This window comes from Corylus avellana, chromosome ca10 (genome assembly GCF_901000735.1).
Source record: "Corylus avellana chromosome ca10, CavTom2PMs-1.0".
In the NCBI taxonomy this organism is placed as follows: Eukaryota; Viridiplantae; Streptophyta; class Magnoliopsida; order Fagales; family Betulaceae; genus Corylus; species Corylus avellana.
In genome coordinates this window covers 8,421,762-8,434,934 of record NC_081550.1, presented here as the reverse complement: position 1 = coordinate 8,434,934, position 13,173 = coordinate 8,421,762, and the positions used below count along the sequence as shown (strand labels likewise).

The following is a 13,173-nucleotide window of genomic DNA, read 5'->3' as shown; positions in this document are numbered from 1 at the left end:
TGGGAGGAAAAAGGAGTTGTTGGGAGCTATCCAGGAGTTGGATGAGTTGGCAGAGTCAAGAGGCTTAAATCAGGAGGAGAAGATCCGGAAGGCGGACAAGGCGAAAGATTTGGAGAATACCTTGTTGTGTGAAGAAATTCATTGGCGCCAAAAATCAAGAGCTTTGTGGCTCAAGGAGGGGGATCGGAATACTCGCTTCTTTCACAAGATGGCTAATTCCCATCGCAGGTATAACTGTGTAGAAGTGCTCCGTATCAATGGCGTCTTATCCGGAGATCCTGCTGTGGTAAAAGATCACATAGTGCAGTATTACCAAAGCCTTTATTCGGAACAGAGCAATTGGCACCCAAGAATGGATAACCAGCCCTTTTTGTCCATTGAGGAAGAGGATAATAGGTGGTTAGAAAGAGATTTTGAGGAAAAGGAGGTTTGGGAGGTGGTAAAAGGCATGGAGGGTGATAAGGCTCCGGGTCCAGATGGTTTTTCCATGGCTTTTTTTCAAGCTTGTTGGGGTATTTTAAAACAAGATGTTATGGCGGTTTTCGCAGAGTTCCATCGTAGACGTCAATTAGTGAAGAGCTTAAATGCAACTTTTATTTCCTTGATTCCGAAAAAGGCGGATGCGGTGGAGATGAAGGACTTTCGGCCCATTAGTCTGGTGGGAGGGGTGTATAAAATTGTGGCTAAGGTCCTTGCCAATAGGATGAAAACGGTTTTGGGTAAGGTCATCTCCTATTCTCAAAATGCTTTTATTGGGGGCCGGCAAATCCTAGATTCCGTTCTCATTGCAAATGAATGTGTGGATAGTCGCATGAAATCAGGGGTGCCAGGTGTGCTTTGTAAATTGGATTTGGAGAAGGCCTATGACCATGTAAACTGGGATTTTGTTCTGTATTTGCTGCACAGATGTGGTTTTGGCGAGAGGTGGAGGGCTTGGATAGAGTGGTGTATTAAGACAGTAAGATTCTCCATTCTTGTGAATGGTTCTCCAGAAGGCTTTTTTAACAGTTCAAGGGGAATCCGGCAAGGGGATCCTCTCTCACCGTTATTGTTTGTGCTTGTTATGGAGGCCTTGAGTAAGATGGTGAATGCGACGGTTGACCAAGGCCTTCTGACTGGTTTCTCAGTGGGAAATAGGGCCTTGTCAGAATTAATGGTCTCCCATTCCTTATTTGCAGATGATACTTTGATTTTTTGTGAAGATTCTATCGAGCAAATCCGGTATGTTCGTCTCATTCTCTTATGTTTTGAAGCTGTTTCGGGTTTGAGAGTGAATCTGGGAAAGTCAAAGATTGTGGCCATTGGTGAGGTGGAGAATATTGGGGTCTTAGCTAATATCCTTGGGTGTAGTGTTGCCGAGTTGCCTATGAAGTATTTGGGTCTCCCTCTTGGGGGCGATGTATAAGGATACGGTTATGTGGAATGAAGTGATCGAAAAGATGGAGCGTCAGATGGCAAGGTGGAAGAGAATGTATCTTTCTAAAGGAGGTCGTTTAACTCTCATTAAGAGCACTTTGGCTAATCTTCCGACTTACTTTTTGTCTCTGTTTCCGATCCCTGTTAGTGTAGCTAAAAAGATTGAGAAAGTTCAAAGAGATTTCTTGGGGGGTGGAATGGGAGATGAGCCCAAGTTGCATCTTGTGAGTTGGGATCAAGTCTGCCGCCCTCTACGCTACGGAGGTCTTGGCATTCGGAAGTTGCACCAGTTTAATCAAGCTCTTTTGGGGAAATGGCTTTGGAGATACGCAAGTGAGAACGGGGCTCTTTGGTGCAAGTTGATCAAAGCTAAGTATGAAGACCAAGAAGGTGGGTGGAGCACGAAGGAGGTTTCGGGTTCTCATGGTGTGGGTCTATGGAAGCATATTCGTAAAGGGTGGAATTTTTTTGCCAAAGGTATTCGGTTTGAGGTGGGGGAGGGCTGAAAAGTTCGATTATGGCATGATATTTGGTGTGGGGACAATTCTTTGAAGCAAGCCTTCCCGTCCTTATTTAGTATCGCCAGACACAAAGAAGCTTGGGCGAAGGAGAATTTTATCGGGAGGAACGGGGTTGTTGAGTGGGATGTCATTTTTGTTCAATTGGTTCAAGATTGGGAGTTGGATTTGGTTTCTCCTTTCTTTGATCGGTTGTATTCTTGCAAGGTTTCCCTAGGCAGTGTTGACCGTATTTGCTGGTCCTCGTCTAAGAAGGGCAAGTTCGAGGTAAAATCGTTCTACAAGGCCTTGACCATATCTAATCAAGAGGAGTTCCCTTGGAAGAGCATCTGGCGAACTAAGGCACTGCAGCGAGTGGCTTTTTTTGGGTGGATTGCGGCCCTAGGCAAGATTCTAACTCATGATACGCTACGCAAGAGGAACATAGTGGTAGTGGAGTGGTGTTGTATGTGCAAGAAGATTGGAGAGTCAGTCGATCATCTTCTTCTCCACTGTGAGCTCGCAAGAGCTCTTTGGCACATGATTTTCAAGCGGTTTGAGTTGCATTGGGTCATGCCTTGTGGCGTGAGGGCCTTGTTTGATAGCTGGTGGTCGGGAGGGCGTTCTCGAAGTGCGGTTGTGTGGAAGATGATCCCTCTGTGTCTTATGTGGTGTATTTGCATAGAGAAATTGACTCATTTTTTCTTCTTTACTCTTTACTCTTGGACGGCCGCTTGGCTAGCTCCTTTAGTGATTAGTTTTTCGGATTTTCTTTTTCATTTCTCTCCCTCTTAGGCGCTCTCTGTGTATACTTCCCGTGTATATGGGTTGCGCCCCTTTGCGCTTTTTGTAACATCATTACTTATCAAAAAAAAAAGAAATCTCATTAAGATATCGAAGGCTGACATAGTAACATTACAAGAGACTAAATTGGAGCAAATATCCAAGAGTGTAGTGCGGAACATATGCAATTTGTTAATGGAAATCTTCAGTGGAGTATAGATTTTATCAGACAAATGCATGATTGGGAGGTGGACTTAGTCATTACATTCTTTGACCCTTTGTACTCTATCGGATTGAGACAAGGTGGGGAGGATTGAATATGTTGAACCCCCTCCAAAAGGTGGAAGTTTGAAGTGAGGTCTTTGTATCATGTGTTGTGTCCTGCTAGCTCTCCATTTCTCTGGAAGAGTATTTGGAGAATTAAGGCTCCTTCAAGAGGAGTTCTTTGTGTGGACAGAGGCACTATGGAGGATTTTGATTTTGTTTAACTGGAGGAAGAGGAACGTCATAGTGGTGTATTGGTGTTATATGTGCAAGAGGAGTGGGACGTCAATAGATTACCTTCTTCTTCACTGTGAAGTGTCAAGAGTTTTATGGGCTTCTATTTTCCACATTTTTGGTGTAGAATTGGTCATGCCTAGAAGGCTAATAGAGATGTTAGCAAATTATATATATATATATATATAATTTGTGAGGCGGATGGGGAGTCCGTGGATCATCTCTTCCTTCATTGTGGGGTCGCGCGCAAGTTGTGGGATGTTATCTTCTCTCGCTTTAACATGAGTTGGGTTATGCCTAGGAGATGTTTGCTAGTTGGTGGGCGGGAGGTAGAACCAGTAGTGCTGTGGTATGGAAGATGGCTCTCCTTTGTCTTCTATGGTGTATTTGGAAGGAAAGGAATGCGAGATGTTTAGAGGATTTGTCGAGGAACCTTGAGGCCCTTATACATTTCTTTTTGTACACCTTATTCACATGGACTACAGGCTGGCTTGCTCCTTTAGAGATCAATTTTCCTGATTTTCTTTTTATGTTCTCTTCTTCTTTCTCCCCTACTTAGTCGCTCTCTTGTATACTCCCTGTGTACTTGGGTTGCGCCCCTCTGCGCTCTTTAATGCATTATTACTTATCAAAAAAGATGTTAGCAAATTATAGAGGTAAGTTGGGAAGTCATTACAATTTAGAAGTTTGGAAAATGTCACCTTTGTGTTTAATGTCGTGTATTTAGAGAAATTGGAATGCAAGATGCTTTGAAAATCGCGAGTCGTCGGTGGGAGAGTTAAAGAATATTATGTTCTAGTCCCTTTACGCATGGATAGCGGAATATAAAAGTCTGCATTTTTTTAGTCTTTGATGAATTTTTGGATTTATGTTCTTTTTCTCCCTAATAGGAGACTATTGTATACTTTACGTGTATTAGGGTTATGCCTCTGTGCGCTTCTAATGAAATTGATTTATATATATATGTATAAAGTATAGTGTAGAAGTTATGGGGCAGGCAACACCTAGATTGGTGTGACTTGGATCCTAGGGGCAACAGGTGGTATTTTATTTGATCTTGGATTGGAAAGTTGTGGAAAAAATCGAAGATTGTGGGTAACTACTCGATGGCACGTAATTTCAAAAGTGCTCGCGATCAGTTTCAATGAGCTTTTCGCTAGTGACTACAGTCCTACTTCAAATGTTGACCGTCAGTTGTTGTGGGAATGGGATTTGGCTTGGTGCATTGGGAGCTATTTTAATGTGACCCATTTCCCTCCCGAAAGATCGGGAGTGGCCAGCTTCTCTCTCATTATGGAAGAGTTCTCGTACTTTATCTTTAAGTAGGGTCTTACTGATTTCCCTCTTCATGGTGGGAATTTCACATGGTTTAATAATCGGGATTCTCTATTATGGTCAAGAATAGATAATTTTCTCATCTCTCCCAAGTGGGAGGAGCACTTCCCAAATGTTGTTTAGAGCAGATTATCAAGAGTTCTCTCTAATCACTTTTCTGGATGAGATTGAAGAACAAAGACTACTTTCTACTGAGAAGTTGAGGAAGGATGTGGCTACAATTGAGTTGGAGATGACTATTCTTTTGGAGGAGGTGAGTAGGATGAAAAAGTCGAGCGGGTTATGGTTAAAAGAGGGGGATAAAAATACCAAATTCTTCCATCGGGTGGCTAACTCTAATAGAAAGTGTAACATAGTAGAGATTTTGGTTATCAATGGTGACATCTTCTCTAATTCGGAAGAAGTTAAGGATCATATAGTCCAATTTTTCCACTCAGCTCTATACCGTGATGGAAGATTGGTGGTCAGATTTGGACAGTCTTCCTTTCCACTCTATTAGTGGCGGGGAGGTAGTTTGGGTGGAGCGAGCTTTTGAGGAACATGAGGTTTTTGTGGTGGTGGAAGACTTGAATGGGGGCAAGGCTTTGGGTCCAAGAGGGTTTTCTATGACCTTCTAGACTAGTTGGGATCTTATCAAAGCATATGTTATGAAAGTCTTTCTTGAGTTCCATAAGCACGGCAAGTTCGAAAAAAGATTGAACGACTTTCATTTCTCATATTCCAAGAAAATGGGGACTATTGAGGTTAAAGACTTTCATCCTATGAGCCTGGTAAGTGGTGTTTACAAAATTATTGTGAAGGTATTGGCTAATAGATTGAAAACTGTATTGGCAAATATTATTTCGAAGACCTATAATGGTTTTATTAGAGGTTGTCAGATTTTAGATTTTGTTCTCATTACCAATGAATATATAGATAGCCGGCTCAAATCCGGAGTGTTATGTAAATTGGACTTAGAGAAGGCTTATGACCATGTAAATTGGACTTAGAGAAGGTTTATGCTCCCTTTAATCTTGGAGGTTGCGAATTAGGAGTATGCTCACTTTCAATCAGGTTCTTTTGGGTGTTGTGGAGAGGGAGGCTTTTTGGTGACATGTAATGGATAAAAAATATGGTACTTTGTTGGGTGGTTGGTGCTCTAATGTTGTAACCAGGCCATATGGGGCGAGTCTTTGGAAACATATTAGGAGTGGCTACGGCCTTCTCTAGCTTTGTTTGTTTGGCACTTGGACCAGGTTTTTGGCATGATGTCAGCCGTCTGGTATGGGGATCATTCTTTGAAGGAAACCTTTATGGATTTATTTTGCATTGCAAGGGATAAGGATGCTATAGTGGCTGACCACATGTTTGCTCACAATGATTAGGTACATTGGGCCATGAATTATATCAGATTGGGGCACCATTGAGGGTGGCTTTCTTCATTTGGACAACATCTTTAGGAAACTTTCTACGGATAACCTCCCCAAGCGTCACATCATAGTGATGCATTGGTTTTATGTGTAAAAAGAGTGGGGAAACTCTTGATCACCTCCTTTTTCACTATGATATTGCGAGGGAGTTGTCGAATTTGGGTTTAGATGTTTGGAGCTGAGTGGATTATGCCTAGACATGTTGGTGGAGCTTTCGCCGTGTTGGAAAGGAAGATTTTGTCAGAATGATGTTAATATTGATTGGAATGTTGTCCCTTGTTTAATGTGGTGTATTTGGAAGGAAAGGAATTCTCAAAGTTTTGAGGATTGTAAGAAGACGAGTTTGGAGCTACAACTCTGTTTTCTTAAATCCTTCTTTGAGTGGAACTATACTCTGTTAATGCCCTTCTCAATATTTCTAGCTTTGTATATTTTTGTGCTCTCTTTCCCTGTTCTTGATCTTGCTGGGTGTTTTTCTTTTGTATACGTCATATGTACTTGGGTTGCGCCAGCTGTGCTTTTAATGAATTTGCTTTACTTATCAAAAAAAAAAAAGTTGCATTTTGCCTATGTGAAAGTAGTTGTGACTGCTCATACAATAATCTTTATGCTTTTAAAAGACTTTTCTTCGTTATTGTTTTGGATTATGATGTCCATGCCAATGTTTTTTTGGGGGAAATGAGTTGATTGTCTTGCCCGTTCAATATAACATATTTTGCTCTTGCAATGCTCTTAACTGTTCTGTGGTTCCACAATATCTAGTATTACTTCTCTGTTTGGTATATCCTTTTTTGGTTGTGCAGCGTGGCATTTTTCTGAACATCCTTAGCTTTTACTTATGCCAGTGCCTGTTGATAGAAATATGTCTGTTGCTCAATCTCATATCTCTTTCATTGTATCATAGGTTGGACAGTTGAGGGAGGTATCAAATAAGGTTCATAATGCGGAACTAAAGTTGTTCTTGGAAGTAGAGCATGGACTGGTAATCTTGTCTCGGAGTTTAGACTTCACAATTGCTGTAATATAACGATCTTTAAGAGTGTTGTCTGATTTTCTGAATCATTGTTCAGGATTTATGTGCTGTTGCTCCACCTGACAAAACAAAGGACGATATTTTGCTTTTCTTCAAGCTTTATGATCCTGAGAAAGAAGAGCTACGGTACATAGTAGTTTCTTTACTGCTGCATTTGATCGAGCATACTTGCATGAAGTTGACTTATTGCATACATACCATGATTTCAGTTATGTTGGAAGGCTTTTTGTAAAGGGTGCTGGTAAGGCAGTAGAAATCTTGACAAAATTAAATGAAATGGCTGGCTATGCTCCTGATGAAGATATCGAACTTTATGAGGTGTGTTTTCTGTCCTTTCTTTTCTTTTATTTTTTCTATTAGGTTAGCGTCGTGTATGGTTCACAATCAGCACTATAGTCTTGTATGTGAGAACAATAAATCCAGAGGTTTAGCATGGTATGGGGTGGACATGCCGATCAGGTCAGACTACTTAGTGACCTAGAAATTGGAAACATTGCAGTTGAGATCCGTTAAGCATTTAATTTGCAAGCACGGAGTCTTGAAGTTCCAACTGTTGATGCTCTAATAGAGAATCTAATGCCTTTCAATCTTTTTGCCTTTCTTTTTTTATTCAAAAAAAAAAAATTCTAAAGAGTCCTGTTGGTCATCTGGAGACATTGACAAATAATGTTCTAGAACCATGGTTTTTAGAGACATTGAATATAATATCTCAGACATTATATATAGTCTTTCATCCGCACGTGACCGTAATCCCATTTGGGTTCTTGCACGTGATGTATAGGTGCTCTGGACCATGTCGAATTTCAGATATTGATGCTTTCTATGTTTTCTTTTCTATGTTTCCTTGATTTCCTTTTTATGTTTTCTTCTTCTTTTTCTCCCTCTTAGTCGCTCTCTTGTATACTCCCTGTGTACTAGGGTTGCGCCCCTCTGCGCTTTGATAATACATCTTTACTTATCAAAAAAAAATTTCAGATATTGATGCTTGTATGGTCTCAGCTCTGCTGCTTGTGTTTCTATGCACCGATTACATGGAGTGAACTCACATTTCATTAGGATTGATGTATGTTGTCTTCAACAATTAGTTTGGTAACAGTTTAGAAAACACTGTTCTGTTTTCAAAACAAAAAAATCACTGTTCTCAAAACCCTTAAAATACAAATCAAAACACTTTTAAAACTCAAAAAAATTTTTAGAAAACTTATGACACCTTATTTGATGAATGTTTTGAAAAAACAGGTGCTGAATTTTTCAGGTGTAGGGGCTAAACTTATTACTTAAAAAAACAGGTGCTGTGCTGGGTTCTTGCACAGCCACCTTCAATGGAGGTGAGGGGTGGCCGCACAGCCACCCCTTTTCTTCCACTACTGCAGGTTGGCACTTCCTAGAGAGTTAAAGGTGCAGATTACGCATTAGAAAGCATTCACAACATTAGGGAAGCAATGACGATGAGGGTGGCCACATGGCCATCGATTTATCTTGTTTTTTATATTTATAGGGATATTAATCAGATTCATGCTTCGGTGTCCAGGAAATCAAGTTTGAGCCCAGTGTCATGTGCGAATCCATTGAGAGGCAATCCACATTTCGAGCCAACCAGGTATATGTCATACATTGTTGATGTATGGTCAGTTTAATAAGGTCATTTGTTAATATTTTGACTTGCTTGTGGCATTTGTACACAGCTTGAAGATGGAGACATTATTTGCTTTCAAAAATCTTCTCCAGCTGAAAGTGGTGACCAGTTTCGCTATCCAGACGTTCCTTCATTTTTGGATTATGTGTACAATCGCCAAGTACGCCTTCCTCCAACTCTTTATAAATACTTTTTTTTTTTCTGAGATTTTTTTTTTTATTTTTTTTTTTTAGTGTAAAGCAGTTGCGTACCTGTCTGTATTAATATATCCTTTTCTGTCATAAAATTATTCTTTTCCATAATTTTAGTAGTGAAATTGAAAAAAGAAAAGAGAAAAAAAAGAAGAGTGGATATTGGTTTCAATTATCAGGAAGTACTGGATGAAGGCATGCGCTGGACATACCTGATGTGTGAAGCCAATCCTTTCACATTTTATGCTGTAACTGACATTGACTTGGCACATTTTCTTTGAACCTCACCTACTTGTGTAAGCCTCAGATGCTCAAATTGCTTTTCCAATTACTGCATCTTACTCTTCTGTCAAATCTGGTACTCTGATAGTGATATGTTTGATTGCTTGCTCAGCACTTCAAACTGTGTTCTATTGGTAATTTTGTTTCTGAAGGTCTATTATTGAGGCACTGCTGAAATTGATGCTTGCTAACAGTATGATAATTTACAAGGATTTTTTTTTTTTTTTTTTTGCAATTAATGATGATGGTTAATATAACTCTCAATTATAGCACTCTTGATGTATTTTAGGTTGTTCACTTTCGAGCTCTGGATAAACCCAAGGAAGATGATTTTCGTCTAGAGATGTGAGTTAATTGCTTTTAAGTAGAAATCTTTTATTTATACTACCGAAGCATTTATGTGCACTAACTAGTGTGTTTACAAGATAAAGCCGGTTATTCATTGCATTCTTAATCTTCTACTTTCTTCCGTGTAAATTTCTAGGTCAAAACAATATACCTATGATGACGTTGTGGAAAGAGTAGCTCTGCAACTTGGTTTGGATGATCCATCCAAAATCAGGCTTACACCTCACAACTGTTACTCTCAACAACCCAAACCCCAGCCTATTAAGTATCGGGGGGTGGAGCGTTTGACTGATATGCTAGTCCACTACAACCAGGTAAGAGTTACATGGACTAAGTAGTGCATACTGCTACAATGTGAAAATGCTAACTCTCTTTCTTATTACATTTTGTGGCAGACTTCGGATATATTGTACTACGAAGTATTAGACATCCCTCTACCAGAATTACAAGGTTTGAAAACTCTGAAAGTAGCATTTCATCATGCTACTAAGGATGAAGTGAGTATATTGATCAAATTCTTACAACTGAAGCTCTATAATTTTCTTCATGCTAAAATAGTTGGGTCCATATGTATTCAGGTCGTGGTTCATACTATAAGACTCCCAAAACAGAGCACTGTAGGAGATGTAATTAATGATCTTAAAACAAAGGTTTGGGTGTTTCATGCTATTGATTGTCATTTTTACTTACTCGTGCATGTGGATATAATTGACTGATGCCTTTTTCTCTCCTTGGTGACTTTGTGGATGATGTAAATTATTCTTCTCCTATATTGTTGTTTTTACTTATTTTGATGCATGGTGAAACAGGTTGAGTTGTCGCATCCTAATGCAGAACTTAGGTTGCTTGAAGTTTTCTATCACAAGATTTACAAGGTGTGAACATCATATTTGTTTGCTATTACTCCTTTTACTATTATCCATCTGAACTTTGAATTTTCTTGTAATGAGAAGAAATTTATGATTTTATTTTCTTTTGTATAACATGAATATTTAGATGGCATTTTTTTCGAACAAGTGCATTTTCACCCAACCGTTCTGGCCGTATAATTGTTCTGGCAGGTCTTGTCAGCTTTTGTCCATTAAGTGGGCTGGGAGGAAAAAAGGATTTGTGAAATTTGAGGCTTCCATTCATACATCTATTCTGTAGCTGTTGTCACTATACTGAACTATCAGATACCTTGAACATGAAGCCACATTTACTTTGTTTCTCATTGATAAATAGCCCTTTGATATTGCAATTATTGATATGCAGGTTTTTCCCCCTAATGAAAAGATTGAGAACATAAATGATCAATACTGGACATTACGGGCGGAAGAGGTTATTCTCTTTCTCTTCCCTCCCTCTTGGGTCACATTTGTGTAGTCTTTATCAAATACACTTGGTCTTAAGGCTTGAATGCAGTGTCATTAAAAGTGCCATGCACATTAAGCGTAAAAGCCTCCTTGAGCTTAGGTGCAAAGCAAGTGCCATTTTTAAAATAAAATGTTTGATAACCAAAAAGTGAAAGTTCATAATATATAATCAAACAAAAAGTTTTTTTTTTTTTTTGATAAGTAATAATGATATAAAAAGCGCAGAGGGGCGCAACCCACATACACGGGAAGTATAAAAGAGAGTGCCTAAGAGGGAGAAAAATGAAAGAGGAAATCAGAGAAACTGATCCCTATAGGAGCAAGCCAAGCGGCTGTCCAGGAATACAAAGTAAAGAAGAAGAAATTGGTCAATTCCTCTATGGTCCTAGTGGAGTTCTCAAAGCATCTAGCATTCCTTTCATTCCAAATACACCACATAAGACACAGAGGGATCATCTTCCACACTACCACCCTTCGGGACCGACCTCCCGACCACCAGCAATCGAACAAGCCCCTCACCTTGCAAGGCATGACCCAATGCAACCCAAAACGATCAAAAATAGTATGCCAAAGAATGCTCGCTGTCTCGCAATGGAGAAGAAGATGATCGACTGACTCTCCATTCTTCTTGCACATACAACACCATTCCACTATCACAAAGTTTCTCTTCCGTAGGGTGTCGTGAGTCAAAATCTTGCCTAAGGCCGCGGTCCACCCAAAAAAAGCCACGCGCATAGGCGCCTTAGTACGCCAAATGCTCTTCCAAGGAAACACCTCACGATCTAAATTAGACAAGGCCTTGAAAAGTGACTTAACCTCGAACTTGCCTTTCTTAGACGATGACCATCGAATACGATCCTCAGAACCTGTGGATATCTTGCAAGAGTACAACCGGTCCAAGAAAGCAGAAATCAAATCCATCTCCCAGTCCTGTACAGGCCGCACAAAAATGACATTCCACTCGACCACCCCACTCCTCCACATGAAGTTATCCTTCACCCAAGCTTCTTTATGTCTGGCAATGTTGAACAAGGACGGGAAAGCATGCTTCAAAGCGGAATCCCCACACCAAATATCATGCCAAAAACGAACTTTCGAACCCACCCCCACCCTAAAATAATCAAACAAAAAGTTAACAAAATCAAAATATCTTGATATTTAGGCTATTATCTCTAATGGTTATTGTATGTGCAGTTGCACAAGATTATCAATATGGCATGCCCTAGGGTTAGAATTATTTGGTATTTTCTCCAGTTCTAATCAGATTTTACTAAAATAAGGTGATCTCTAGATTTGTTGGAGAATGCTGTATCAGAATCCCTTTTTTTTTTTTTTTTTTTAAATGTTTGGGGTTATATTTTATTTTGTTTAAGTAGTTTCCTTTTGGTTTAGAAGTTCTAAGTTATTCTGCATTACGGAGGAGTCCTAGGCTTTGTGAGGTAGACAGGAAGTAGCCTGGCTTTTATGTATTCTAGGAAAAATGATAGAGAGAATTTTCCAGGGGTTAATTACACTTTTCACTTCCAAATCATCACCACTCTGGCACCAACCGCCTAACTTTAAAATCACCACTTTGTTACAAATCACACTGTTGACATCTAGTTTTAAAATGGACGGAAAATCCCTCACATGCATCATGCATGAATCTTTTTTTTTTTTTTTTTGGTGTTGTACTTTTCCCAAACTGTCCTTCAAAATTATTATTAAAAAAAATTAAAAAATAAAAATAAAAAACTGAAAAAATAATAAACAACTGGGAAAAAAAAACTGAATGGGTGGTCGAACCATCCCATAGCCTTCGGCAACCCAAAAAATAGAACAAAGAATGACCGAAGAGGCTCTAGCATGGTTCGGCCATCCATAAAATAGAACATGGGGGTGGCTGGTTTGGCCATCCCCAAGCTTGTGAAGGTGGTTCAACCACCCCCAAACTTGTAATAGGGTTGCAGAACCACCCCTCGAGCCTTGTGGCAGTGACCAAATCCCCCCCTCCCCCCTCATGGCTAAGCTGTGGTTCGGCCACCCCTTTACACTTTTTTTTTTCCTTCTCATTCCTGTTATAATTTTTTTTATTAATTTTTAGGGGCATTAGTGATTAGACAAATGCTTTGTTCTATTAAAGCATATAGGATTACTGGAAGCTCATGTTTGGGATTTATAACCTTTAAAAGATTCTTAACAAAGTTGCTGATATATGAGGATAGGGAGCCTGTAGGAATTCTCTCTCTCTCTCTCTCTGATAGTCGGTGCGTGTAGCACATAGTGATCACTTTTTTTTATTCTCCAGGAACGGCCTTAGGTCAGTTCTCGTCCTCTTTTCTCCTCTATGGGCATCTATGGTTGGCTCTTAGTGGAGGCTAAATTGTTTGAGTTTGTGGTGGATGAGGGGG

At 39.7% G+C, this 13,173-nt stretch overlaps 1 protein-coding gene across 1 annotated transcript in view; it reads left to right on the top strand.

Moving 5' to 3' along the window:
• LOC132162866 (ubiquitin C-terminal hydrolase 12-like) overlaps positions 1 to 13,173 on the top strand; it is a 76,156-nt gene that overhangs the window by 48,344 nt on the left and 14,639 nt on the right. Inside the window, exons 17-27 of the mRNA XM_059573086.1 lie at positions 6,843 to 6,920; positions 7,009 to 7,097; positions 7,181 to 7,289; positions 8,503 to 8,571; positions 8,657 to 8,767; positions 9,370 to 9,425; positions 9,565 to 9,742; positions 9,824 to 9,925; positions 10,007 to 10,078; positions 10,238 to 10,303; positions 10,683 to 10,748. Coding sequence (XP_059429069.1) covers positions 6,843 to 6,920; positions 7,009 to 7,097; positions 7,181 to 7,289; positions 8,503 to 8,571; positions 8,657 to 8,767; positions 9,370 to 9,425; positions 9,565 to 9,742; positions 9,824 to 9,925; positions 10,007 to 10,078; positions 10,238 to 10,303; positions 10,683 to 10,748 — 996 coding nt within the window. The remainder of the gene's footprint in view (positions 1 to 6,842; positions 6,921 to 7,008; positions 7,098 to 7,180; positions 7,290 to 8,502; positions 8,572 to 8,656; positions 8,768 to 9,369; positions 9,426 to 9,564; positions 9,743 to 9,823; positions 9,926 to 10,006; positions 10,079 to 10,237; positions 10,304 to 10,682; positions 10,749 to 13,173) is intronic.